General features: G+C 49.1%; 1 protein-coding gene across 5 annotated transcripts in view; it reads right to left on the reverse strand.

Moving 5' to 3' along the window:
• Window positions 1–24,537, reverse strand: part of SUSD1 (sushi domain containing 1) — a 143,337-nt gene that overhangs the window by 56,626 nt on the left and 62,174 nt on the right. For all 5 annotated transcript variants that reach the window (XM_070055604.1, XM_070055600.1, XM_008252259.4 and 2 more), the window contains exons 7-10: window positions 20,437–20,534; window positions 19,398–19,584; window positions 9,151–9,260; window positions 4,652–4,844 (exon numbers count right to left, since the gene is read on the reverse strand). In XM_070055604.1, the coding sequence (XP_069911705.1) occupies window positions 4,652–4,844; window positions 9,151–9,260; window positions 19,398–19,584; window positions 20,437–20,534 (588 nt within the window). The remainder of the gene's footprint in view (window positions 1–4,651; window positions 4,845–9,150; window positions 9,261–19,397; window positions 19,585–20,436; window positions 20,535–24,537) is intronic.

Genomic DNA, 24,537 nt, shown 5'->3' on the forward strand with positions numbered 1-24,537 from the left:
GTGGCAGGAAACCAACAACTTAAGCCATCACTTGCTGCCCTCCAACATTTGCATTGGCAGGAAACTGGAATTATGAGCCCAAGCCAGGGACTAAACCCAGGCACTCTGATGTGGGACAGGAGCATCCTAACCACTGATCCACACTTGCCCTAGGAGCCTGTTTTGAATAAGCCTTCTAAGTAATTCTCTTACTTGCTAAACTTGGAGGCACAGCATGACAGCATTGCTAGGAGATTTGGGGGAGATTTTTAGGGAGTATTTTGGGGAGCTGGACATTAGTAGGCAATCCAGTGCCCCACATTCTGTACTTCTTCATCCTATTTAGAATAGGGCTAAGGCAAGAACTGCAAATTACTGGATCCGTGGTCTCTCCACTGGCCCGTGGTTCACTCCAACATTGCGGGCATCCAAACAGCTTTGGACGATTTGTTTCACAGAAACCCAGACTGGGGATTCCACAGCAGGGATTCTTCTTGGGTTAAAGTAGGGAAAAACTCCAGTGGAAGTGCTACAAACGCAAATGCTACATGTAAAAATGTAGGCTAGAATTCTGTTTCTAGAAATGAGACTTTCTCCAGTCTCTGAAAAAGCAATAAAATCCATTTACAAAGCAGGTTTTAGTCTTGCAGATGGGACAAGATTAGGAGAGAACGAAATCAAGTGGAGGGTTCACATTAAGGAGGAGAAGTATCTTTGAAACCGCATTGATCCAGCCAGAGAAAAGGAAAGGCAAGGGAAAGAAGATACATCTAAACTTGACTGCTCTACAGAGACTGGAGAAAAGAGGGCTACTTATTAGATCAGGGAAAGTGGTCTACGATTATCAAAGAACATCGAGAAAAAGGACTATTTTGGAGAACAGAGAAAATGTCCTCCCCTTACAAAACAAAGGGTGCCCTGATTCATGGGTTATTCTATCCAGAAGGGTCTTCTTTTAGATAGGGTGTCAGAAAAGGCATCAGTGGGGAGCCCCTCTTTGATTACTAGAACTGTGACACTGTGTGGTTATGGGAAACGCGGAGGTATTTTATAAAAGAGCAGAAAAGACCAGGGCAGAATTCCCCAAGCACTGTTAAGTGAAGTTTCAAGGTGGCCTGGTCTTTGGGGCTGGAACATGGAGAACACAGGCTGTAAGTGTGTCTGCCTGGAATGCAGGCGGTGAGAACTCCAAGAAAAGACACGGACTGACTACAGAGGATCCAGGGAGGATGGCGATTGGTGGAGCCCAGGGCTGGGAGGTGGGCTGAGAGAACAGAAATAAATACTGCCAGTCCCGGTGAGAGAAAAGGCGGACAGAGCTTCTGAGCACACTGGGTGTTTGCGCGATCTGGAACGCGCTGGCAGCATTCCATCCCTAGGACAAGGTCAAGGGCAGACTGCAGAGTCATGTGTTTGGAGAGTACCCATCTAAGGCTGAAATCAAAGAGCAATCACAGAGGAGGAAGGTACTGAAGCCCAGCAAAAGGTAGTAGCCCTCCCTGGGGAAAAAAGAAGGAGCAGAAATGACTTTGATGGAAGGTGAAATGCTTAGAACTGCCAGAACAGCAGGAATTCAGCCAGAAGTGGAGCGGCCAGGGCTTACCTCTCCGGAGTAGAAAAGGACACAGTGGCAGGAGGGAGCACTTCAGTTCTCATCAGAAAATCACAGGGGCTTTAAGTCTCAGAAATTTATTTTAAGGGAAGATGGGCACGCACCCACCACGTCCATGGAGAGAGGCTGAGGTGTGTGGGCTCTTCCTTAGCTGGTCCATGCCGTAGGTGGGAGGGAGCCACAGCCCACCCAGGCTGCCCTTCCCCCACCCCACCCCCACCCCCACACCCCCACACTCCCCCCCCACACCCCGCACCCTCAGCAGTAAACAAGACACAACAGCTTCTTAGAGAGAAGCCTGAGCATACAGGGGTAAACACCGGCGTCTGACCCGTGGGCTGCAACGGCCCTTGGTATACTCTCGCACATACGAAGACCAAAGGAGACCCTGCTAAAGGAGCCAGAGTGTTCATTGCAAGAAAGCACAGCGGACGCCTTCAGGACCAGAAGCGGACTATATTGAAGACAAGTGACCCAGTGAGTGTGTGTCCAGTTACCCAAATGTCAGAGGAACTTGTGGCTGTGCAGAAAGCTCTAACAGTTGAGACCTGGGGACTCCTCTGGCCATAAGCGCCAGGAAAGCACGCGCCCGCCCGGGGAAGCACTGAAGAAACCATATGACTGTCACCTGCTTAAGATATACACGGGGGGCTGTTTGTGGGGGAAAATAAAAGGATGCATTTTGAAAATGCGGAAAAAAGAAAAGAAGGAAGAAAGAAAGGAGGGAGATAGATAGGTGGGTAGGTAGGTGGGTGGGTGGGTAGATAGGACCTGGGAGAAAACCGATTAGCCCAGAAGATTTCCTGGACCTCATGAGACCAGAGAAAGGCACAGGTTCCAGAAACTCAACAGCCACCCCAGGCTCAGCGGAGAGTCATTCTCCATGGAGTTGAAAGTGAAACCTCCCAGCCAGGAAGCAAGGCTCAGAGGCAGAGCACCAGTAATGGGAGCCTGTGGAGTTCAGAACTGAACCAGTGCCCCGGATCCTGCTCGGAACAGGAGTTCAGAGAAAAGAGCAAAAACTCAGGAGCGTGGAGGAGGCACGCCAGCCAGCCAGCCAGCCTCAGCATCTCTCCTGAGCGCTTCTGTCTGAAAAAGCGGGGACCTGCCCAGCCAGAAGGGGGCTCCTCCACTCAATGAGAAAGACCTTCCGGGCAGCAGGGAGTGGCTGCAAACAGGGCCCCAGGCAGAAGCAAAACGAAAATGCTCTCAACAGACACAACGGGCCTCAAGGAAGGCCCGGAACCACCAAACTGCAAATGTCTACAGTTTTCTTCTTTTATGTTTCTTTCTTTATTTTCATTTGATTTGAAAGGCGGAGAGAGACAGACAGACACAGAGAGGTCTTCCATCCATAGTTCACTCTCCAAATGCCCAGAACAACCAGGGCTGGGTCTGCCCAAAGCCAGGAGCCCAGAACTCCACCTGGGTGCCAGGTGTGAGCCATCCCAGGCTGTGCTTTAGCAGCAAGCCGACTGGAGGCAGAGAGGCTGGGACACACACCAGGGTCCCATATGGAGTGCAGACAGCCCAAGCAGCGACTTAACTTCTGCAACTCACACTTCCAAGGATGGCGGATTCTGCCCCAGATGTGTGCAAACACAGTGTCAGAATGAATACAACCAACTTCATGAGAAAAGATTTCTCCAGTGAGGCTTACATTGACAGGCGGCAGGCTCTAGCTACAGAAGCTGGAAAAGGACATGCTAGCTTATACTTACCTTTGGTAATTGAAGGTCTACATTGCAAAGGAGACAGTAACAATGACTTCTTCCTGAACTTGACAGCAGGGGGCCCCGTTGCATGATCAAGCTAGGGTTCAGACCTCATCTCCTACTTCTGCTCCCCGCCCCCCCCCCCCACTTCACTGCTCCAGCCATCCTGCCGGCCTCGATGTCCCTGAAACCTGCTGTGTGCCTCAATATCCTGGCACAGGGAAGGAGTGACACCCATCACAAAACAAGTGTTCTAGGTTGCAGCAGCCAGAACACTCAGCTGAAACTCAGCAGGGAAAACACTGCGGAGGAGAGAATCTGGGATGTTAATGCCCCTACAGTTTAATTTACAATGGGAGGTGAATTTTATTTTCAGATGTTACTTTGGAGGGAATACTCAGACTGTGAACATGACTAAGCAGCCAGCAATGTACTTGGGGTTAGTGTTATGATGCCACGGAGCACCCTCTGCTGACACCCATCAGACAAGGTGTCCAGGCCCAATCTGAGATGGAGAATAAAATTAAAAAGTGTCATTTCAGCCTCAGAGGCTGTGAGGCCCTCATTAGCGCCCTGTCTTCAAAGCGCAAAGGCTAAACTGCCTACACGCGACCCACAAGGTGGGTGGTGAGGTGGTGAGGGTCAGGGAGAAGCCTCGGGAGGTAAGAGCAGCACCTTTATGATTCTGCTGTTCTTCAAAGGGAGCACCTCTTCTGATTGCCCATAAATGCGGCTGTCAAAGGAATCGTGGACAAACGGAACTACAGAGACCCTGGGTCCCTTCCCACTAGGGGGAGCTGTGGAGCTAACTCAGCTAGCCTCTGCATGGCTTCTTCCAGAGACCACAGAGAAAGTTCCTAAAGAGCCTGAGCCACAGGAGGCCACCGCTCTCCAAGACAAGCTACTGCACTTGTGCATGGCCCATCCTGAGGCCTCTTGGGCTTGCCAGTGTCCATCACAGCAGGGCTCCCATTTCTAGCTTCCTGGAAGCTGGTTCTAGCTGTCCATAATGAACACCCAGAGAGCTCTGTCATCTAAAATTTGGACCAAGTGATACAACACCAAACAGAATTCCCAATCTAGGGAATCCAAGGAGGCCTTAAATAAAGGCTATCCTCGCTCCATACCCCTACGTGCCAGAATCCTGTGGAGAAGGAGATGGATGGATGGTAACGATTCAGGCACCCTGAATCCCAAACGGCATTTTGTTAGAACCGGAACCCAAGTCTCGTGAGCCCCAGCCTCTCATTCTTCACGCCCCCCCCCAACACTGTACAGCTTGGTTCACACGTTTAGCTCGCTGTCCTGAGGCAGACAACAGAAAGACACGCACACGCACACGCACCTGCCGGTGCCGTCCTTATCATGACTTGCGCTGAGTGTTGCTCAGGAGATCCCAGGAGGGTGACAGTCACTGTATAATTAGTCGTCGGGTACAGGTCCAAACATGCTACCGGAGCTCCATCCCTCGTCGTGATGTTGAACGCTAGCGTGTGATAAAAGTCGTCCAGATACCACCTTCGGCCCAGAACTCTAAACTGCCATGGGATACAAAGAAAGCGTCGCATTAAATTTTCGGTTGGCTTGCAGATGTCTAGACGATAAGCAAAATGGAGATAAATAACAAGGTTCTTCCTGCTTATACTCACCCATCTCTGACTATTTTTAATACAATAGCAAGCTTAAACAGGAGAAGCTACCTTACCTATCCAAATCAACTTGCCTCTCATCCAGGCTTAGGATTAAGTTTAAAATGTACAACTGCAGCTCAGAGAAATAAAATGCCAGGTGTTCAGCACAGCAGCTAAGATGCCACTCGGGATGCCTGCATCCCACGCTGGAGTGCCTGGGTTTGAGTCCCTGCTTCACTATCAACCCAGCTTCCTGCTAATGCAGGGAGGCAAGTGGAGAAGGCTCAAGGACTTGGTCCCTGACACCACATAGGAGACCCAGATGGAGTTCCAGGCTCCGGGCATTGGCCTGGCCCAGTCTTGGCTCCAGCAGACATTTGAGAGTGAACCACCAGATGGGAGATCGGTAGATTGATTCTCTCTCTCTCCCCCTCATCTCCATCTCTCTGCCTTTTCAATAAAATAGACACCTTCTTAAAACAAAAAAATAAAGTATCAGGCTATTCTAAAGTAATCATTTAAAGTCCAGCCAACGAAAGAGATTACAACTGAGCTGTTGGGCACAATTCTTTCAATTTCTTGTTACTGTAAGGAATCCACAGACAGGCCTCTTCGAACAGAAAACTTCAGCACTCTGAGGAATACCCCAGATGATGCCTGAAAGCAACTGTGCAACAGTACTTCATTTGGCCCTGCCTGTTAGAGTGCTGGTAACACAGTGTCTGATCCATGGAGTCATCATGCACACCGCTAACTCCCTCACAGAATACCCATTGCCAACTCAACTCAAGCAGCAGGTAGAAGGAGTTAGAGGGGAAAAAAAAGACTTTTGAAGGGGACAGCATTGTGGTGCGGTAGGTTAAGCCACCACTTGTGATGCCAGCCTCCCACATCAGAGTACCAATTCAAGTTCCAGATGCTCTGCTTCTGATCCAGCTCCCTACTAATGTGCCTGGGAAAGCCACAGGTGACGGCCCTCGTTCTTGGGCCCCTGCCACCCATGTGGGATTCCCAGATGGAATTCTGGGGTTTTGCCTATGGCTTGGCCAAGTCCCAGCTGTTGCAGCCTTTTGGGGAATGAACCAACAGATGGGAAGATCTCTCTCTCTCTCTCTCTCTCTCTGTCACTCTGCCTTTCAGATACATAAATGTCTTAAAACACACACACACACACACACACACACACACACACTTTGTGAAAATGAAGGGAGCAATCTTGACCAGTCCTTGATCAGCTGGTAGAAACTTTCACGCGCACAGTCGTTCCACTGATGCTGCGCCACGGGCTACATCACCCTGGCCTCACTGACCCTCCGCCATCAAAACCTGAAACTGGAGCCGGAGGCAGGACTCCAACCTAGGCACTAAGACATGGAATACAGGCATCTTAACTGTTAGGCTACCTCCCCGCCCTGTCCCCCATTGTTAAAACGGTTTGAGAGGCAGAGGGAGAGAGACACAAGGAGAGAGAGCCAGCCAGCCAGGGGATTTTATTCTAATGTCCATCTGGAGCCACGGGCTACATCACCCCGGCCCCACTGACCCTCCCCCATCAAAACCAGCCGGCAGAGTTCCTTGAGCTCAGTATTGTGGAGTTTCCCTTCTCCACTGCAGCCCCCCACAGCCGTGACCACAGCCTACACTGTATCATCATCAGAGCAGCCCCCCAAGATCTCCCACGCCCTCTTCTCTAAGACCGCTTACTAGTGAGGCGTAGCATGCGGCACGTGTTTGGGCAATACACATACATTCTCTCTTGCAAAATGCCTTTGAACGTTCACTTCTTCCCAATGGATTCGAGATTGTCCCACATGCTATCTTTTTTCAATTTGACTCTTCAATCATTTTAGTGTAGAGCGTGAAACAAGAATCAGCTACTTCCTTACACACTAGTTATAACCAACTGTCCCAGAATCATTCATGAAACTTTTTTCTTGGAAGAAGATTTGAAAATCGTCTTTACCGGTTATTAAATTACTTGGATACTTGAATACGTTCCTACTCCCAGTATTCCTCCTCAGATGGAAATCTGAATCCTTCACTTGCCTGCTCAAAACCCTTCAGTGGCTCCACATGGACATCAGAATAAAATCCTCTGGCTGGCTGGCTCTCTCTCCTTGTGTCTCTCTCCCTCTGCCTCACAAATCATTTAACAATGGGGGACGGGGCGGGTAGGTAGCCTAACAGTTAAGATGCCTGTATTCCATGTCTTAGTGCCTAGGTTGGAGTCCTGGCTCCGCCTCCGGTTTCAGCTTCTTGCTAATGTATACCGTGGGAGGCCTGGATTAAGCTCCTGGCCCCTGGCTTCAGCTCCCCAGGCCATTACAGGAATTTAGGGAGCAATTCAGCACCTCTCTCTCCCCTCCGTCTCTCAAATAAAAAATAAAATAAAAATCCAAAACAGCATAGGGGCAGGTGCTGTGGTCCAGCAAGTTAAACTACTACTTGTGATGCCTGTAGTCCATATCAGAGGGCTGGTTCAAGACCCAGTTACCCCACTTCAGATCTAGCTCTCTGCTAATGCACTTGGGAAGCAGCAGATGGCTCAAGTACTTGGGACCCCGACACTCATTGGGGAGACCAGGATGGAGTGTGTGGCTCCTGGCTTCAGCCAAGCACCTCCCTAGCTGTTGTGGCCTTTTGGGAGTAAACCAGTAGATGGAAGATATCTGTCTCTCTCCTCTCTTCTGCCTTTTAAATAAGTAAATAAATAAATATTTTTAAAATTAACTTTAGCATAATGTAGGGCTTTCCATGCTCTGACCACCGCTTGGATTTTTGCCTCCTCTCTCCCTCCTTCTCTTTGTCATCTCTATTATCCAATATGCTACTGTGTTTTCCCACAATACCCTTCTTTGCCCTCTCCCCAGCTCTTTTATCTGGATAATTCCTCCTCAGTTTCCAGGACTCAATTCAGCATAGTCTTTGCTTCTAATTTCAAAACTCTATCTGGCTGGTGCCACGGCTCACTAGGCTAATGCTCCGCCTTGCGGGGCAGGCACACCGGGTTCTAGTCCCAGTCGGGGCGCCGGATTCTGTCCCGGTTGCCCCTCTTCCAGGCCAGCTCTCTGCTGTGGCCCGGGAGTGCAGTGGATGGCCCAAGTGCTTGGGCCCTGCACCCCATGGGAGACCAGGAGAAGCACCTGGCTCCTGCCTTCGGATCAGCGCGGCTCACTGGCCGCAGCAGCCATTGGAGGGTGAACCAATGGCAAAGGAAGGCCTTTCTCTCTGTCTCTCTCTCTCACTGTCCACTCTGCCTGTCAAAAAAAAAAAAAAAAAAAAAAAAAACTCTATCTGGATACACACACACACACACCATTATCAGCAAAGCATTCATTATGTCATATTATCGTTGTCTGTCTGCTTATATATTTCTATTAGTTTGAGCTGGAACTTCCAGGTTCTAATACATGATATTCTTTGGAAAATGGTTATTGAATAATTAATTTTAATTTATTAGATCTACTCTGTTGGATAATTTGCTAGGCATATAAGACACAAAAATAAATTTAAATTCCTACCTAAATTTACTTGGAATTTTACCCATGATGTTTTTAAAAAAATGAAGCTAGGCCCAGCGCCATGGCTCACTTGGTTAATCCTCCGCCTGCGGCGCCAGCATCCCATATGGGCACTGGGTTCTAGTCCCGGTTGTTCCTCTTCCAGTCCAGCTCTCTGCTGTGGCCCGGGAAGGCAGTAGAAGCTGGCCCAAGTGCTTGGGCCCTGCACCCGCATGGGAGACCAGGAGGAAGCACCTGGCTCCTGGCTTTGGATTGGTGCAGTGCCGGCTGTAGCAGCCATCTGGGGAGTGAACCAATGGAAGGAAGACCTTTCTCTCTGTCTCTCTCTCTCTGTCTATAACTCTGTCAAATACATAAATAAATAAAATACCTTCTTTAAAAAATGAAGTAAGGACCAAAATCCACACTCAAATGTGAATCTGATGGCAAAATGAGCAGTAAATATTAAATGCAGTAAAATAAAACACAGGTGTACAACAGAATGGAAAAAACGATAGCAGGTGACCAGACCAGCAGCCCTCCTCAGTTCGTCTTCTCAGCTGCATCCATGGCCCATCTCACGTCCACCTCTGAAAACAATGGCCAGACTCTCCACTACTCATTCTGTTTGTAGTTTTAAATAGTCCAGCTCCACACTAGACATCGCCCAAATTTTTAAATGACATTCTTAAACAGCACAGCAATCGTCTTACTTGGTACATTCGTTCTGATCCGACTTTGACAGCATGCCTGTTTAGTTTCAAACAAGTTTCGTTAAATATTGAAATATTAAAAAGTCCATCATCTTCTAAGAGGTCATCTTCTAAAAGATACGAAAGAACATACAGAAAAGTTGAATCATCTGAGTGAAACACATCATGACCAAGTACAAGTGCAGCTCTGACACCGTAAGAGAACCAGCAGGGTCCTGGACAGGAAGAGCGTTAACTGCGGCACCAGCAAGCATAGTGACAAGTCGTGGCTCTACAGCTTCTTCACCGTACAACCTTGGCTGAGTCACTGAACCCCTCTGAACCTCAGTTCCCTTATCTGTGAAATGAAGCACTCCAGATGGCTCTTCCCACATCACTGGCTGTTGACAGCATCCACTGACCTATTTCAAAGTTGCTGTGAACAGATAAAGCTGTGATATTTTTACAAAGTAAATTCTACCACTTGCATAGTCCACAGTGCAATGTTACACAAGTAACTAACCATCAGCCAGGAAGTCTGAGAATAAGGAAAAAGGTGAATAAAAAAAAATCAAAGAAGGCTATGGATTAGAACTCTCAAAAAGGACCAGAAAGTAAAGGACCAGGCCGGAGGGTATCTGCTCTCCAAGTAGAAGAGGTCTCCAGAGGTATTCAGTAGCACTCAGCCACAGCACTAACATAATCAGAAGGCAGATTTGTTTCAACCATGATGAGAAAAGAAGGCATTTCATACCCTCTGCAGCCCAAGTCATGACTCCAATGCTCTGTTTTATTAATGTGGTCCAAAAAAGAAGTTTTCTCCCAATGAATTCAAGAACTCACCAGAGTCCAAGAGTAACATCGGTCATTTTCAGGGAACAAGTAAATTTCCTAAGAAGCCTATATGTTTTCTATCTATGAGAAAAACTTGAGCTGTCTGTCAGACAGAGCTATGGTGTCACCATCTTTAATGTGCATTCCTCCCATGGGAGTGTCTGCCACCTCAGAAGCAATAATGATAGCAATAAATTATTCTAGTCAAAACCAGAGTGGCCCACACCCTTTCCAATATCACTAACCTACGCAGCACAAGGCAGTAAGCCTGGAGGAAATATTCCTGGCTGCAACTGGAAAATGTGAAAACATGCTATGAGACAATCTGAAGACCTGCATGTGTGCTCTCCACAATCTTCATAGTTTCTAAGATTCCACAGGGGGGCCGGCACTGTGGCACAGCAGGTAAAGCTGCTGCCTGCGGTGCCGGCATCCCATATGGGTGCCAGTTCAAGTCCTGGCCGCTCCTCTTCCAATCCAGCTCCCTGCTAATGTGCCTGGGAAAGCAGCAGAAGATGGCCCAGGTTCTTGTGCCCCTGCATCCACGTGGGAGACTTGGAAGAAGCTCCAGGCTCCTGGCTTTGGATCTGCCCAGCTCCAGCCGCTGCGGCCATTTGGGGTGTGAACCAGTGGATGGAAGACCTTTCTCTCTCTCTGCCTCTGCCTCTCTCTCTGTAACTTTGCCTTTCTGATAAATAAATAAATAAAAATAAAGCCTTTTAAAAAAAAGATTCCAAAGGTATATCAGAAACAAGAATTGCCACATGTAGACATGTGACATATGTAGACATGTGACTTTGAGGAGCACCAAATGTTTGCATGTGGGAAATACATAAAGAACACGCCTGCACAGAGAACAGGCAGGGGCGCCGTCTGCACAGCTCCCGTCTCGGGCGGATTTTCACATAACACAGCCGTTGCAGTCTGAATTCGGGGGCACAAAGGCATCTGGCTCCCACGTCCCAAGCCCGATCCTGACAGAAGTGGCTGAGAACAAGTAAAAATGTGCCAAAATTTGCATCGGGGTTGGAAAGAAAGTTAGCTGCCATACACAAGGCAGCTCAGGAAGACATCTTTGCTCAGCACAGTGGGGAGGAAACCGGGCTCAAGAGAGACGCCGAGAATCACTGGGCAATCCACCTCCCAAGCGAAGGAATGTGGGATCCAAGTTTCACAGGAAGGAACTGGCAGACAGCTGGCACCCACGGAGGGAGGCTGCAGGACAGGCCACACCCAGATCCGGGACCAATGCAGCCATGGCGCCCACTGGTTCCCAATCTACCTAACTGCCCATGGCAGTCACCCAGTCACAGCAGCTCTGAAGCAATGGTGGGACGTGATGGACAGCCCCGGGAAAAGTGCACACACCACTACCACCTCTACTACTGCTGACGACAGCCCCTCCTGAGCTCACTGGAGATCAGCAACAGGAAAGCAGAGGCCCAAGGCCCAGGGCAGGAAGCGGAGGGTGTTTCTCTCTCCTATCACAGCCTGGGGACTGCATCAGCTGTCTGCGTGGCAGCACCAGAAAGAACCCAGGCCAACAGCTTCACCAATCAGTCACGACAGCCAAGTGCTCAAGAGATGGAGCTCAGGCCCAGGGGATGCCGCATCACCCAGCTGGCAAGACCTCCTTCACGATGACCTGAGACCTGCAGGCTACCACGAGCCAATAAAAAGCCAGATCAAAGAGAACGGCACCCATTTTATTACAGGAAAAGCATCAGACTTAACAGAACTTTGAAACGCCAAGGATAGCTCATCGGCCAGCCAAAGTAAAAAGAGGCCTATGAAGCAATTCTACAAAGGACAGGCAGATCCTGTGCTTAGGAGGCCAAGGCGGAGCTTCTGAAAAAAGATACTGAGCACAGCCATGGTAAAGCAGAGCTAGGCAGTGCCCGTTTTGTAACCGCAATAAGGAAATTTAGAAGTGGGCTTCAGCCAGAGACAAAGGGTGAGATACCGAGAGACTGCGACAGCAGAGAGGAAGGAGGTTGAGAGGCAGCAACAAAAACGGAACTCGACAAGAGCCAGAAAAAGGAAACGGAGGGCCCCAACAGAACGCTCAGTGCCTCAGAGACGGGAGGGATCGGAAATGTCGACGCATAAATACACAATCCATAAATGCGTGGGGAGAACAGACTCAGGCCACGTCAGGGAGCCAGGGGGAAAAGACAGCATTAAAAAAAAAAAAAAGGATAAGATGAAAATGAAAGCTAAGTGGGCAGACAGGGAATTCCACATGGGGTATTTTAAAAGCCAAAAGCAAACTTTAAAAAAAAAAGGAAAAAAAGAAAAAAAAATCAAAGGTTTTTTTTTTATGTATTTATCTGTTTGAAAGGCAGAGTTAGAGAGGGGGAGGGACAGACAGAGAAGAAAGAGATCTTTCGTCCACTGGTTCACTCCTCACGTGGCCACAATGGCCAGGGCTGGGTCAGGCCAAAGCCAGAAGCCAAGAATTCCACCAGGTCATCCAAGTGGGTGGCAAGGGCCCAGGTACTTGGGCCACCTTCTGCTGCTTCCCCAGGCGCATTAGCAGGGAGCTGGATCAGAAGTGGAGCAGGGGCCGGCGCTGTGCTACAGCAGGTTAACACATTGGCCTGAAGCATCAGCATCCCATATGGGTGCCAGTTAGAGACCGGCTGCTCCACTTCCGATCCAGCTCTCTGCTGTGGCCTGGGAAAGCAGCAGAAAATGGCCCAAGTCCTTGGGCCCCTGCACCCACATGGGAGACCTGGAAGAGGCTCCTGGCTCTTGGCTCCTGGCTTCAGATTGGAGCGGCTCCAGCCGTTGCAGCCAACTGGGGAGTGTCACATCGGATAGAGGACTTCTCTCTCTGTGTAACTCTGATTTTCTTTTTTTCTTTTTTTTTTTTTTTTTATTTTTTTACAGGCAGAGTGGACAGTGAGAGAGAGAGACAAAGAGAAAGGTCTTCCTTTTGCCGTTGGTTCACCCTCCAATGGCCGCCGCGGCCGGCGCGCTGCAGCCGGCGCACCGCGCTGATCCGATGGCAGGAGCCAGGAGCCAGGTGCTTTTCCTGGTCTCCCATGGGGTGCAGGGCCCAAGCACCTGGGCCATCCTCCACTGCACTCCCTGGCCACAGCAGACAGCTGGACTGGAAGAGAAGCAACTGGGACAGAATCCGGCGCCCCGACCGGGACTAGAATCCGGTGTGCCGGCGCCGCAAGGCGGAGGATTAGCCTAGTGAGCCGCAGCGCCGGCCCGTAACTCTGATTTTCAAATAAATAAATAAATAAATAAAAGAACTAGAGCAGGCAGGACTATCAGGTGGAGCAAACTCTAATGCTCAGAAACCTCACAAGGTCCTAGGAAAACTTGGTGTGAATCCTGAACATCGGTGATTCCCCCAGACTGAATTTCACAAGGTAAGAGATTTCCCATCCCCTGTTGAATTCCCAATGCCTAAATAATGCCAGGCACATGGTAGGTGGTCAATAAACATTTACCAGGCACATGAGTAATGAATAAATTGTTAATGTGTTGAATTTTACTGTTAACAGAAACCTTTATAATATCCAAGCTGGGGGTCGGTGCTGTGGCACCAGTTCAAGTCCCAGCTGCTCCACTTCCGATCCAGCTCTCTGCTGTGGCCAGGGAAAGCAGAGGAAGATGGCCCAAGTCCCAAGTCCTTGGGCCCCTGTGCCCTTGTGGGAGACCCAGAGGAAGCTCCTAGCTTTGGATGGGCACAGCTCCAGCCATTGTGGTCATCTGGAGAGTGACCCACTGGATGGAAGACCTCTCTCTCTCTTTCTGCCTCTGCCTCTCAAATAAATAAATCTTTTTTTTTTTTAATCCAAGCTGAAAATCACATTGCCTATATAGGATTTTTTAAAAAGTCACACCTTGGGGGCCAGCATTGCAGCACAGTGGGTTAAGTTCCCACCTGAGACACCAGCAACCTATGAGGGTACCAGTTCGAGTCCCAGTTGCTCCCTTCCAATCCAGCCCTCAGATAATGCGTCTGCAAAAGCAGCGGAAGATGGCCCAAGTGCTTGGGTCCCTGCACCCATGTGGGAGACCTGGAAGGAACTTCTGGCTCCTAGCTTTGACCTGGCCCAGCTCTGGCCTTTATGGTCATTTAGGGAGTGAATCAACAGATGGAAGATAACTCTCTCTGTGTGTCTCTCCCACTCTCTCTGTAACTCTTTCAAATAAATAATGTTTTTTAAATTCTTTAAAAAAAAAAATCACACCTTGCTCAAATTCTCAAATTCTTCTTTCAAGATTTAAATTCCCAAAAGCAATGTAACTGCTTGTAGAATTCCAAAAATACTGAGACCATTTTTTTTTTTTTTTGGACAGGCAGAGTGGACAGTGAGAGAGAGAGACAGAGAGAAAGGTCTTCCTTTTCCATTGGTTCGCGCCCCGCAATGGCCACTGTGGCCGGCGCACTGCACTGATCCAAAGCCAGGAGCCGGGTGCTTCTCCTGGTCTCCCATGGGGTGCAGGGCCCAAGGATTTGGGCCATCCTCCACTGCACTCCCAGGCCACAGCAGAGAGCTGGTCTGGAGAGGAGCAACTGGGACAGAATCCAGTGCCCTGACCGGGACTAGAACTTGGTATGCCGGCGCCGCAGGCGGAAGATTAGCCTATTGAGCCGCAGCACTGGCCAATACTGAGGCTTTTAAAACGTATACCTAAGCTTAAATAATTGGTACAAATAGTGCCATAAATCAACTTAAAAATGAATTCCTTAAAGACATAATACATGTTAAAATTAAAAAAAAAAAAAAGCTGGCCATGAAACACCACATGAGGTGAATAATTAAGTAAAGGAAGTGGAGAAGGAATAAAAGGAAGAATGGCAGCTTCCTCTGGTTACTCAAGGAGAAGTTAACATTGCTTCAGTTCTTGGCTTTTTAACAGACTTCTTTATTTATTTGAAAGGCCCAGTTCCAGAGGGAGGGAAAGACAGAGAGAGAGAGAGAGATCTTCCAACCATTGGCTCACTCCCCAAATGGGCCCTAAAACCAGTGCTGGGCCAGGTCAAAGCCAGGAGCCTGGAACTGTATCCTGGTCTCCCACATGATGACAGGGACCCGTGAAGTACCTGGGCCCTCCTTCCCTGCCTCCCAGGGATGCTAGCAGGGACCTGGACTGGAAGCAGAGCAGCATTCCAATACAACAAGTGTCTGTTTAATCTGCTGCTCCACATTGCCCACCTCGAAATAATTTTTTAAAAGAGAAAAGATTAAAAAAAACTTATTTTACAAATTTGAAACTATTCTGAAATAAAATGTTTTTTAAAAAGATGACAGAAAGGAAAATTATATCACCAATAACAATAATACAAATTGGTCAGGGCTGGGCACGTGGCACGGTGGGTTAAGCCAGCTCTCCAAACACCTGTATCTCATATCAGAGTGCCAGGTCGAGTCCCAGCTGCTCCACTTCTGATCCAGCTTCCTGATCACGCACCTGGGAAGGCAGTAGATAATGGTACAAGTTCTTTGGTCCCTGCCACCGAGGGAGACCTGGATGGAGTGCCTCGCTCCTGGTTTTGGTTGGCCCAGACTCAGCTGTTGCAGGCATTTGGGGAGTGAACCAGCAGATGAAAGATCCTTCTATCTCTATGTCCCTCTCTCTACTTGTCCACTTCTCAGTCATTCTGCCTTTCAAATAAATAAATAAACCTTTTTGCAGAAGTGGAGCAGTTGGGACTCAAACTAGTGCCTAAATGTGATGTCTATGTTGTAGGCGGTAGCTTTACCTGCTATGCCACAACGCCAACATCTAATAAGTCTTTTTTTAAAAGTTGATCCACTTATCTACTCAAAAATAAAGCATTTTCCCAGAAAACTTCTCAACAATTGCTACCCCCTAGAGTATACATATAGCAATGCTATCCAGATAGCTTTTCAGAAGAAAAACAAAGTAACTGAAGATATATAATGCAAATACAAGCACAAAGAAATCAAGAAAAAGAATAGTATTGTCTCAAAATATAATTCAAGGCAAAAACTACTAAACAGAATAAATGTGACCTTTTGCTATAGGTGAAAGCATCTATAATTAAAGATATCAGGGGCCGGTGCCATAGCGCACTAGGTTAATCCTCCGCCTGCGGCGCCGGCATCCCATATGGGTGCCAGTTCTGTCCCGGTTGCTCCTCTTCCAGTCCAGCTCTCTGCTGTGGCCTGGGAAGGCAGTAGAGGATGGCCCAAGCCCTTGGGCTCCTGAACGTGCATGGGAGACCAGGAGGAAGCACCTGGCTCCTGGCTTTGGATCGGCATAGCTCCGGCCGTTGCAGCCATTTGGAGAGTGAACCAGCAGATGGAAGATATCGCTCTCTCTCTCGCTCTCTCTCTTTCTCTCTCTAACTCTGACTTTCAAATAAATAAATCTTTAAAACAACAGCAGCCGGCACTATGGTGCAGTAGGTTAATCCTCCACCTGCAGTGCCAGCGTCCCATATGAGCACTGGTTCAAGTCCTGGCTGCTCCCTTCCAAACCAGCTCTCTGCTGTTGCTTGGGAAAGCAGTAGAAGATGGCCTAAGTCCTTGGGCCACTGCACCCACTCGGGAGACCCAGAAGAAGCTCCTGGCTCCTGGCTTCAGATCAGCGCATCTCCAACCGTTGCAGCCATGTGAGGAGTGAACCAGCGGATGGAAGACCTCTCTGTCTCTACCGCTCTCTGTAACTCTTTCAAATAAATAAAATAAATCTTAAAAAAAAAAAAAACTAAGAAATTCTGCCAAAGCTCAAATTGCAGAAGGGAAAAAGAAACATTGAAGGATTTTATTATCAAATGGGAAAGAATGGAGCAGAGTACATGTGCATCCAATTATGCATTCATTCAATAATTTAGAAATTGAACTCTATCAGCAACTTAAGCATGGTGAAGATACAATAAAAATAAGAGGAGAAATTAATGAGCTAGATAACATGAAAACAATTTTAAAACCCAAGAGTTTGTTCTTTGGGGGAAAAAAAACCCAAGCTAAAGGGTCTGTCAAGAGAGAGAGAAACACATAATTAGAAATCAGAATAACCTGGAGTTATATAACCTACACCCCAGCAGACTTGTAAACAAGTATTCCATAGAACATTCTCCCAATATATTTAAAATCTCAATCACATGGACACTTTTAAGGAAAACATCAAGTTAAACAACTGACTCGAGAAAATGGCAGGAACATAAACACACCCACCATTATGGGAGCACTTGACAAAGCTGTGAAAGAACCATTACCCTAAAGGGAGAAGCAAATATTTTATGATCAAATTCATCTACTTGTAAAGGAAGGAAAAATTATATATGTATATATACTTTGCATTAGAAATATTAAAAAGATTTTATTTATGTATCTGAAAGTCTGAATTACACAGAGAGAGAAGGAGAAGCAGAGAGAGAGAGAGAGGTCTTCCATCCACTGGTTCACTCCCCAGTTGGCTGCAACAGCTGGAGCTGCACCAATCCAAAGCCAGGAGCTTCTTCTGGGTCTCCCACGTGGGTGCAGGGGCCCAAGGACTTGGGCCATCTTCTACTGTTTTCCTAGGCCATAGCAGAGAGCTGGATCAGAAGTGGAGCAACCAGGATTGGAACCGGTGCCCATATGGGATGCCAGCACTGCAGGCAGCAATTTTATTCACTACGCCACAACATCGGTTCCAGAAATATTTTTTAAATGTAAAAAAAAAAGGAAAATGTCCCTTTTCACAGGGACCCACTGTAACCCCGATCACGAAATCAAACACAGGAATGTGCAGGACCTGGGGAAGAGAGTGACAGCTCTTTACGACAGCACAGACAGGAAGCGAGGATGACATGAGCAGATACCAAGTGAAGGCACAAACACACCTGACTCCCAGCCAGGCCAGCTCCATATAAATCCTGATTCTCACTACATGAACTTGCACATTTAACTAACTTCATTTAAAACTTCAGACAGATGAAAGCAGGCCAAAAGCACTAACTCTGGCCTAGTCAGCTAACTCTCCCATGCACAGCTAAGATGCAGAACCAGGTCTGTCTGCCTCCAAACACCATGCATATGCATCCCCAGGGCAGAGCTGCTCGAAGAGGTGATCAGATATTGGAAGCAGCAGCCGGCACTAAACGGCAAGCTGTCATTCTGACTTGACTGTGACAGGTGAATTGGGAGTCATGTGATGGTCTTTTAAAGAGCACATTTGCCGAGGCCAGCACCATGGCATAGTAGGTTAAGCCTCCGCCTGCAGGGCCAGCATCCCATATGGGTGCCCATTCGAGTCCTAGCTGCTCCACTTCTGATCCAGCTCCTTGCTAATGCACCTGGGAAAGCAGTAGAAGACGGCTCAAGTCCTTAGGCCCCTGTGCCCACGTGGGAGACCCAGAAGAATCTCCTGGCTCCTGGCTTCAGAGGGGCCCAGCTCTGGCCACTGTGGCCATGTGGGGAGTGAGCCAGCAGGTGGAAGTTCTCTCTGTCTCTCCCTCCCCCTGTAACTCTGTTTCTCAAATAAAAAATAATTTTTTTAAAAAAAGGACATTTTGCCTATAAATTTGTAGCATCTTATGAATAATTTTTGTAAAGTGTCTAAATAGTTAACATATTGATTCTATAATTGCCTACATACTACTTACTTGGAAAGAAATGACTGTTTTATTTAAATAGAAGGACCAAGAGACCTAATTTGTGTAATTTCTTAGTTGGCTTTGTATTGTTAAGATCGGCAGATTTCTCAATTATTTCTCCCAGGACCAAGTGGCAGCAATGTCTGAGGGTTAGGGTACGTTTTCTTAAATGGGACATCAATCAGCTATAAAGAGTTAACTCCTCCAAAACAACAAATGACAACCGTAGCCTCTCAGGAGGCGTAACTGTCCTGACATCCTATAACCAGAATTGTTTAAAAATCATTGTCACAATGCTGCTAGAAGCCATATGACAGTTATGTGGCATGACATTTATTCCCACTTCTGGAAGCCCCTCCTGTCTACTCCTTTTTCTACCAACATCTACCCTCCCGCATGCCAGGGCTGCCTCTCCCTATCTGCTCACCAACCCTCCACTTGATCCCCACCCCAGTCAGTCCCAGGGTCAGCTCCCACCCTCCACGTGCAGCTCCTAGGCCAGGCCTCCTACTCCTCCTGGGCAACAACTCGAGATGACTGGCATTTAGTACCAAAGCCAGGTCATGTGACTACCCTGTCGCCCCGGATGATTGAGAATCGGCTGCATCATCACCTAAAGTTCTCTCCTTTTCTTATATTACCTCCGCCTGTACCAGAGGGCTCCGCTGAAATATAACTGCAGCAGTGCCCATTCGGTGGCCTGGTACTAACAGGTTCAGAATCACCCCTACTAGAACTGCTCTGCTTCTGATCCCAGAAGCAAATGTGAACTCTCCCACCAGGCCGATTCCAAACCTCGAGCCCCCACATCCCGGGCTTAATAGTCTCAAAGAGAAAAGGAGATTTGCCCTGCACCTACCAGCTGTCTGGAAAACAATGACGGCAGATGCAGAGCGCCTGGGAGGAGCTGCAGAAATGCTCACGGTGTAGTTGGTGCCTGGGTGCAGGTCGAGGCACACTTCTGGGGTCCTGCTGACGGTGGTCAAGTTGACTGTCTCCTCGTGAACTACTTCCATAGGGTCCAACCGTTGTCCTTTTATATGTATCTTTGAGAGAGGAGAGACCAGGAGACACCCCCTGCCTCCATGACTCTGGGCTAAATGACAAAGACTGGGGCCAGCACTGTAACACAGCGGGTAAAGCCACCATCCACAGCGCCAGCATCCTATATGGGCGCCGGTTCAAGTCCCAGCTGTTCCACTTTCAATCCAGCTCCCTGTTAATGTGCATGGGAAAGCAACAGACAATGGCCCAAGTGCTTGGAACCCCATATTCAAGTGGGAGACCTGGAAGCTGGCTCCTTGGCCCTGGCCATTGTGACCATTTGAGGAGTGAACCAGCAGATAAAATAAATGATGAAGATGTTGTGGGGCTGGACCCTACTCTTCTGCTACCCTATTTTCCACTGCACTGCTCTTCTGGGGAGGATAAATGAGGTCAGCCTCTGCTAACAGGCATCTGATCGGCCCCTTCTCAATACACTCTACGGAGAGACTTAGATGAAAACCATCCTGGCGATGCTCTCCTGCACACACACGCTCAGCAGTCAATGGGGCAGACTCAACCCGAGGACCGCTCCCTGCATCTCGTCACCAAGGCAACAGACGCTTCCAGGCTTCCTCTGGGGGAGTGGAATGCAAGTGCTTGGAAACAAGCAACAATGAGGATGCCAACTACAAATGCAGCCCCCACACTGTCAAATGGCAAATACACTAAACATAAAATGTAAACAAAGAAAATCATCACATCTCAAACATTCCATTGACTTTTTTTTTAAATGACAATGGATGAGTAAGTGGTGGCAGTGTGGAAGCTCTTACAGAAGCAAGTCCTCTGACTCAGATTCCCATGGGCTGGCACGTGTGCCCCAGCAGGGAAAAGTAGATCGCATTACTTACCACATACATGATCTCCAAGTTCATTCTTCCTGAGTTTGTTTGCCACCTCACACAAGTGTTATTAAACACGGATACATTCCTTATCTCTGTCACCATTTCTAAAATAAGAAAAGAGAGCTGACTCACAAAATGCACCCATGGACTTTGGAAAAATCCTAGTGGAAATTCGTTTATCTGCCCAGCTGGTAACCCTGACAACCACCATTCATGCTGATTCATACGCTGAATCAAGTAATTCCTGCTCTCCTAGGCCAAGTACCCAACTTCCCTGCCTCGTGAATGAGCCTGGCCCATTACCTGACATGGAGGCCCAGGAAAGATCCTGCTTGAGTAAGAACTCCAGCCTGTGATTAGCCTGACAGGCCACGGGATGCCACTGGCGTTCCACTCAGGTGGGCTGGCTGGAGGCCTGAAGCTCCCCTAGCACAGGTGACTGATCCGGCCTTCCTTACCCCAGGGGGTGGGAGGTGCAGTGAGGGAGGGTGGGGGCAGCGCTCTGCTCTGTTCAAATCACTCACAGGCCCCAAAGGGAAAGTGGCAGGTATTACACCCCCCCACCCCACCCCCACCCCCGCCAGTCCTCAGGAGCAGCTCCTGGGGGCTAATTCCCCATAAGCCTCCTGGACACCTCAGCAACCCAGCTCAGCTATCAGGAAGCCATTGATCTCCTCCAGTTGTTCTGCTTCTTTTTTTTTTTGACAGGCAGAGTGGACAGTGAGAGAGAGACAGTGAGAAAGGTTTTCCTTTGCTGTTGGTTCACCCTCCAATGGCTGCCGCGGCCCGCGCACTGTGGCCAGCACACCGCGCCGACCCGAAGGCAGGAGCCAGGTGCTTCTCCTGGTCTCCCATGGGGTGCAGGGCCCAAGCACTTGGGCCATCCTCCACTGCACTCCTGGGCCACAGCAGAGAGCTGGCCTGGAAGAGGGGCAACCAGGACAGAATCCGGCGCCCCGACCGTAAATACCCTGCATACCCTTTCCCTGTGAGGAAACCTGGCAACACAGGAAGTCCTTGGAGGGTTCCCCAAGACAACACAGTTTCCAAATTTCCCACTCAACCACCTAGGAAGCTGTTTAAACAGGAATTAGAGGAGGAGGTGGGGGTAGGATGGAACCAAGTTTTTAATTCCTTTAAAATAAAACTCCCTGTAGACGAGTAAAACGCTCTCTATTTGTGGATGTCATGGTCTTGTGTAGAGAGAACCGTCACAAATCCAAATTCACACACAGGCTCTGAGTTTTACAGCTACGAAAAGAGTTGCGTGAGGTTACACGACATAATATCAATGCACACAAACCAACGGTGTTTCTGTACCCCAGCCATGAGGGCTCCAAAAATGAAATGGAGAAACAACTTCACTTATAAAAGCATCAAGAAGGAAAAACCAACCGGAAGCTTCTGCAGAACGACGCCCCCGTATCATCACACCTGGAGAAAGGACCCTCGCTCCACCCAGCAGGGATACCCGCCAGCCCTCCCACTGACTCAGACAACGCTCAATACTCTCCAGCCGCTGGCAGCCCACCTGCGCCTTGTTCTGGCACCACCTGGGCTGCGGAACATGACTGACTGCGTTTCACTTTCTATTCTAGGTCTTTGCTGTGGCATCCACACCCCAGCACAGGCAACCTGACAACACAGGGAGTCACAAAGCCTTGGGCACAGGAGCTGGCTGGTAAATCCTCCCCCCTTGCGCTCTTGGTCTGCAGCCTCTGGGGTGTCTCCCACTGCCGCAGCAGCCCCCCTCCTGAAAGAAGACCAGCACAGGAAGGCCGCCTCTTCCCTGGCTGCTTTGCTCCCCGTGGTCCCCGCCCCCTGCTTCCCAGAGATCTGATTCCCTATTGCATAACAGTAACCCTGCCTCCGGCTCTGCCTTCTGCAGCAACCCAGCTAAGACTCCCATGGAGAAGAGTGGGAAAGGTAATTCCCCATCTCAGAACATAATTCTCATCTCAGCTCCTGTGCCTCCTTTAAATCTCTCCTCAGCCTCCGAACGGGGACACCTGAGGACACCTCTCCAGGACGCACCACGATGCCAACTCCGGATCGGCCCTGGTCTACCTAGGGAAAAAGTGTACTTCTTTACTAAGTCACCCATCAGTACCACAACTGGACTCTGTATCCTGCATCATGCGGTCTCCGGGCAGCTCAGGGGGAGTGTGAACAAATGGTGGCAGAAAGGAAAACAGGTGATCTCCTGTAGAGAAGCCAGAGGATCCCCTGTGCCTGTCTTTCCTGGCTCTCTGCACCTCCATTTCTCCCCAGAACACAGATAAATTGAAATCAAAGGAATACTATGTTTGCGGTCGTAGGTACCAGGGAGATGCACTATCTCCTTTGGGCAGCACACAGAGATGATGTTGATGGGGCCGGCGCTGCGGTGGAGCAGGTTAAGCTGTCACCTGCAGCACCAGCATCCCATATAGGTGCCTGTTTGAGTCCCAGCTGCTCCACTTCTGATCCAGCTCCCTGCTAATGTGCCTGAGAAAACAGTGGAGGATGGCCCAAGTGCTTGGGCCCCTGCACTCAAGTGGGAGATCCAGAAGCTTCTGGCTTAGGTCTGGCCCAGCCCTGGCCATTGTGGCCATTTGGAGAGTAAACCAGCAGATTGAAAATTCTCTCTCTCTCTCTCTTTCTCTCTCTCTCTCCTCTCTCCTCTCTCTCCCTCCCTTTACCTCTTTCTGTAACTCTGCCTTTCAAATAAAATAAATAAATCTTAAAAAAAAATAAGATGAGGTTGACCTCAGCCTTCAATCAGCATGAACAAGTCCCACATGTTCCTGGCCCCCTCCCTCCTTTTATTTACTTATTTTAAAAGATTTATTTATTTATTTATTTATTTATTCAAGAGGCAGAGTTACAGACAGAGAGGGGAAAAGACAGAGAGAGAGGTCTTCCATCCACTGGTTCACTCCCCAAATGGCCAGCTGGAGCTGGGCCGATCCGAAGCCAGGAGCCAGGAGCTTCTTCCGGGTCTCTCACACAGGTGCAGGGGCCCAAGGACTTGGGCCATCTTCTACTGCTTTCCCAGGCCATAGCAGAGAGCTGGATCTGAAGCAGAACAGTCAGAACTCGAACCAGCACCCACATGGGATGCCGGCACTGCAGGCAGAGGAGGAAGCTGCTGTACCACAGCGCCGGTCCCCACCTTTCCCCTCCTTGTTGTCCTTCAAATCCCCAGAGATCTAGGTACCTCTGCTCACCCACACTGCTCAGATGCCAACTTCCCACCTGGCCCCAAAGGGAAAGAAAACCTCCCAGCACTCAGCTCCTCCCTCAGTTGCCAGTAGGGCCAATCGCCTTCTCACTCTGGGCCCTCTGTCACCCTAGCAGAGACTAGAGAGGAACTTCCTACCTTCTCCTTCCCTTTAGCGGGCTCACCATGACAACTGTAAATGACATCTCAAAGATGCCATCTGCCTCCAGCCTGTGCTGTGCTCTCTGCACAGATGAGATTACAGGAATGTCAGATATTTCATCCGAAAGAGCAGTTTCACAAAGGATGGTTGCCCAGGCGTCTGCAAATCAGATGGAAGGACTTCTTTACAGACATACCGTGGACGCTGCCCTCTTACGAGATGGCCTGGGAAGCTGTGCCTCACTTCTAATCATGCAGATCCCTGAAGACATCACTGGGAGTTCTCAGAGCTCTCTCCAGGGCTCTTCTATCCGCTGTCCACCGCTAATGGAATGGCTACCAGCGCCATGCGTCCTGCCATGCCAGGCACCTGCTACTAACGATCAGACCATCAGCCCTGCCCTCAAAGAGAAGGGTGTCTAATGGAGGGAAGACGCACAGGAGCAGGGGAGCTACAGCTCAGTGCTACCAAAAGCGACACAAGCATCAGGAGCATGGAGAAAGGCATCGGCTTTCTCTGGGAGGCCCAGGCATGAGCTCAGTGGATGAAGGGCTGAGGAGCGGCCTGCTCCCCGGGACAGGGAAAGGGTATGGCATCTTCTGAGTGGTGAGAGATGAATCTCACATGACAGGGAAGGGAGGCTACTGGGCCAGCACAGGGTCACACTGGGATTCAGACAGACTGAGCCCTCTGAGCAAGGGGCAGCTAACAGCAAGAAAATGATAGCAAGAGCTGGAGCTTT

Source organism: Oryctolagus cuniculus, chromosome 1 (assembly GCF_964237555.1).
Source record: "Oryctolagus cuniculus chromosome 1, mOryCun1.1, whole genome shotgun sequence".
NCBI classification, from domain to species: domain Eukaryota; kingdom Metazoa; phylum Chordata; class Mammalia; order Lagomorpha; family Leporidae; genus Oryctolagus; species Oryctolagus cuniculus.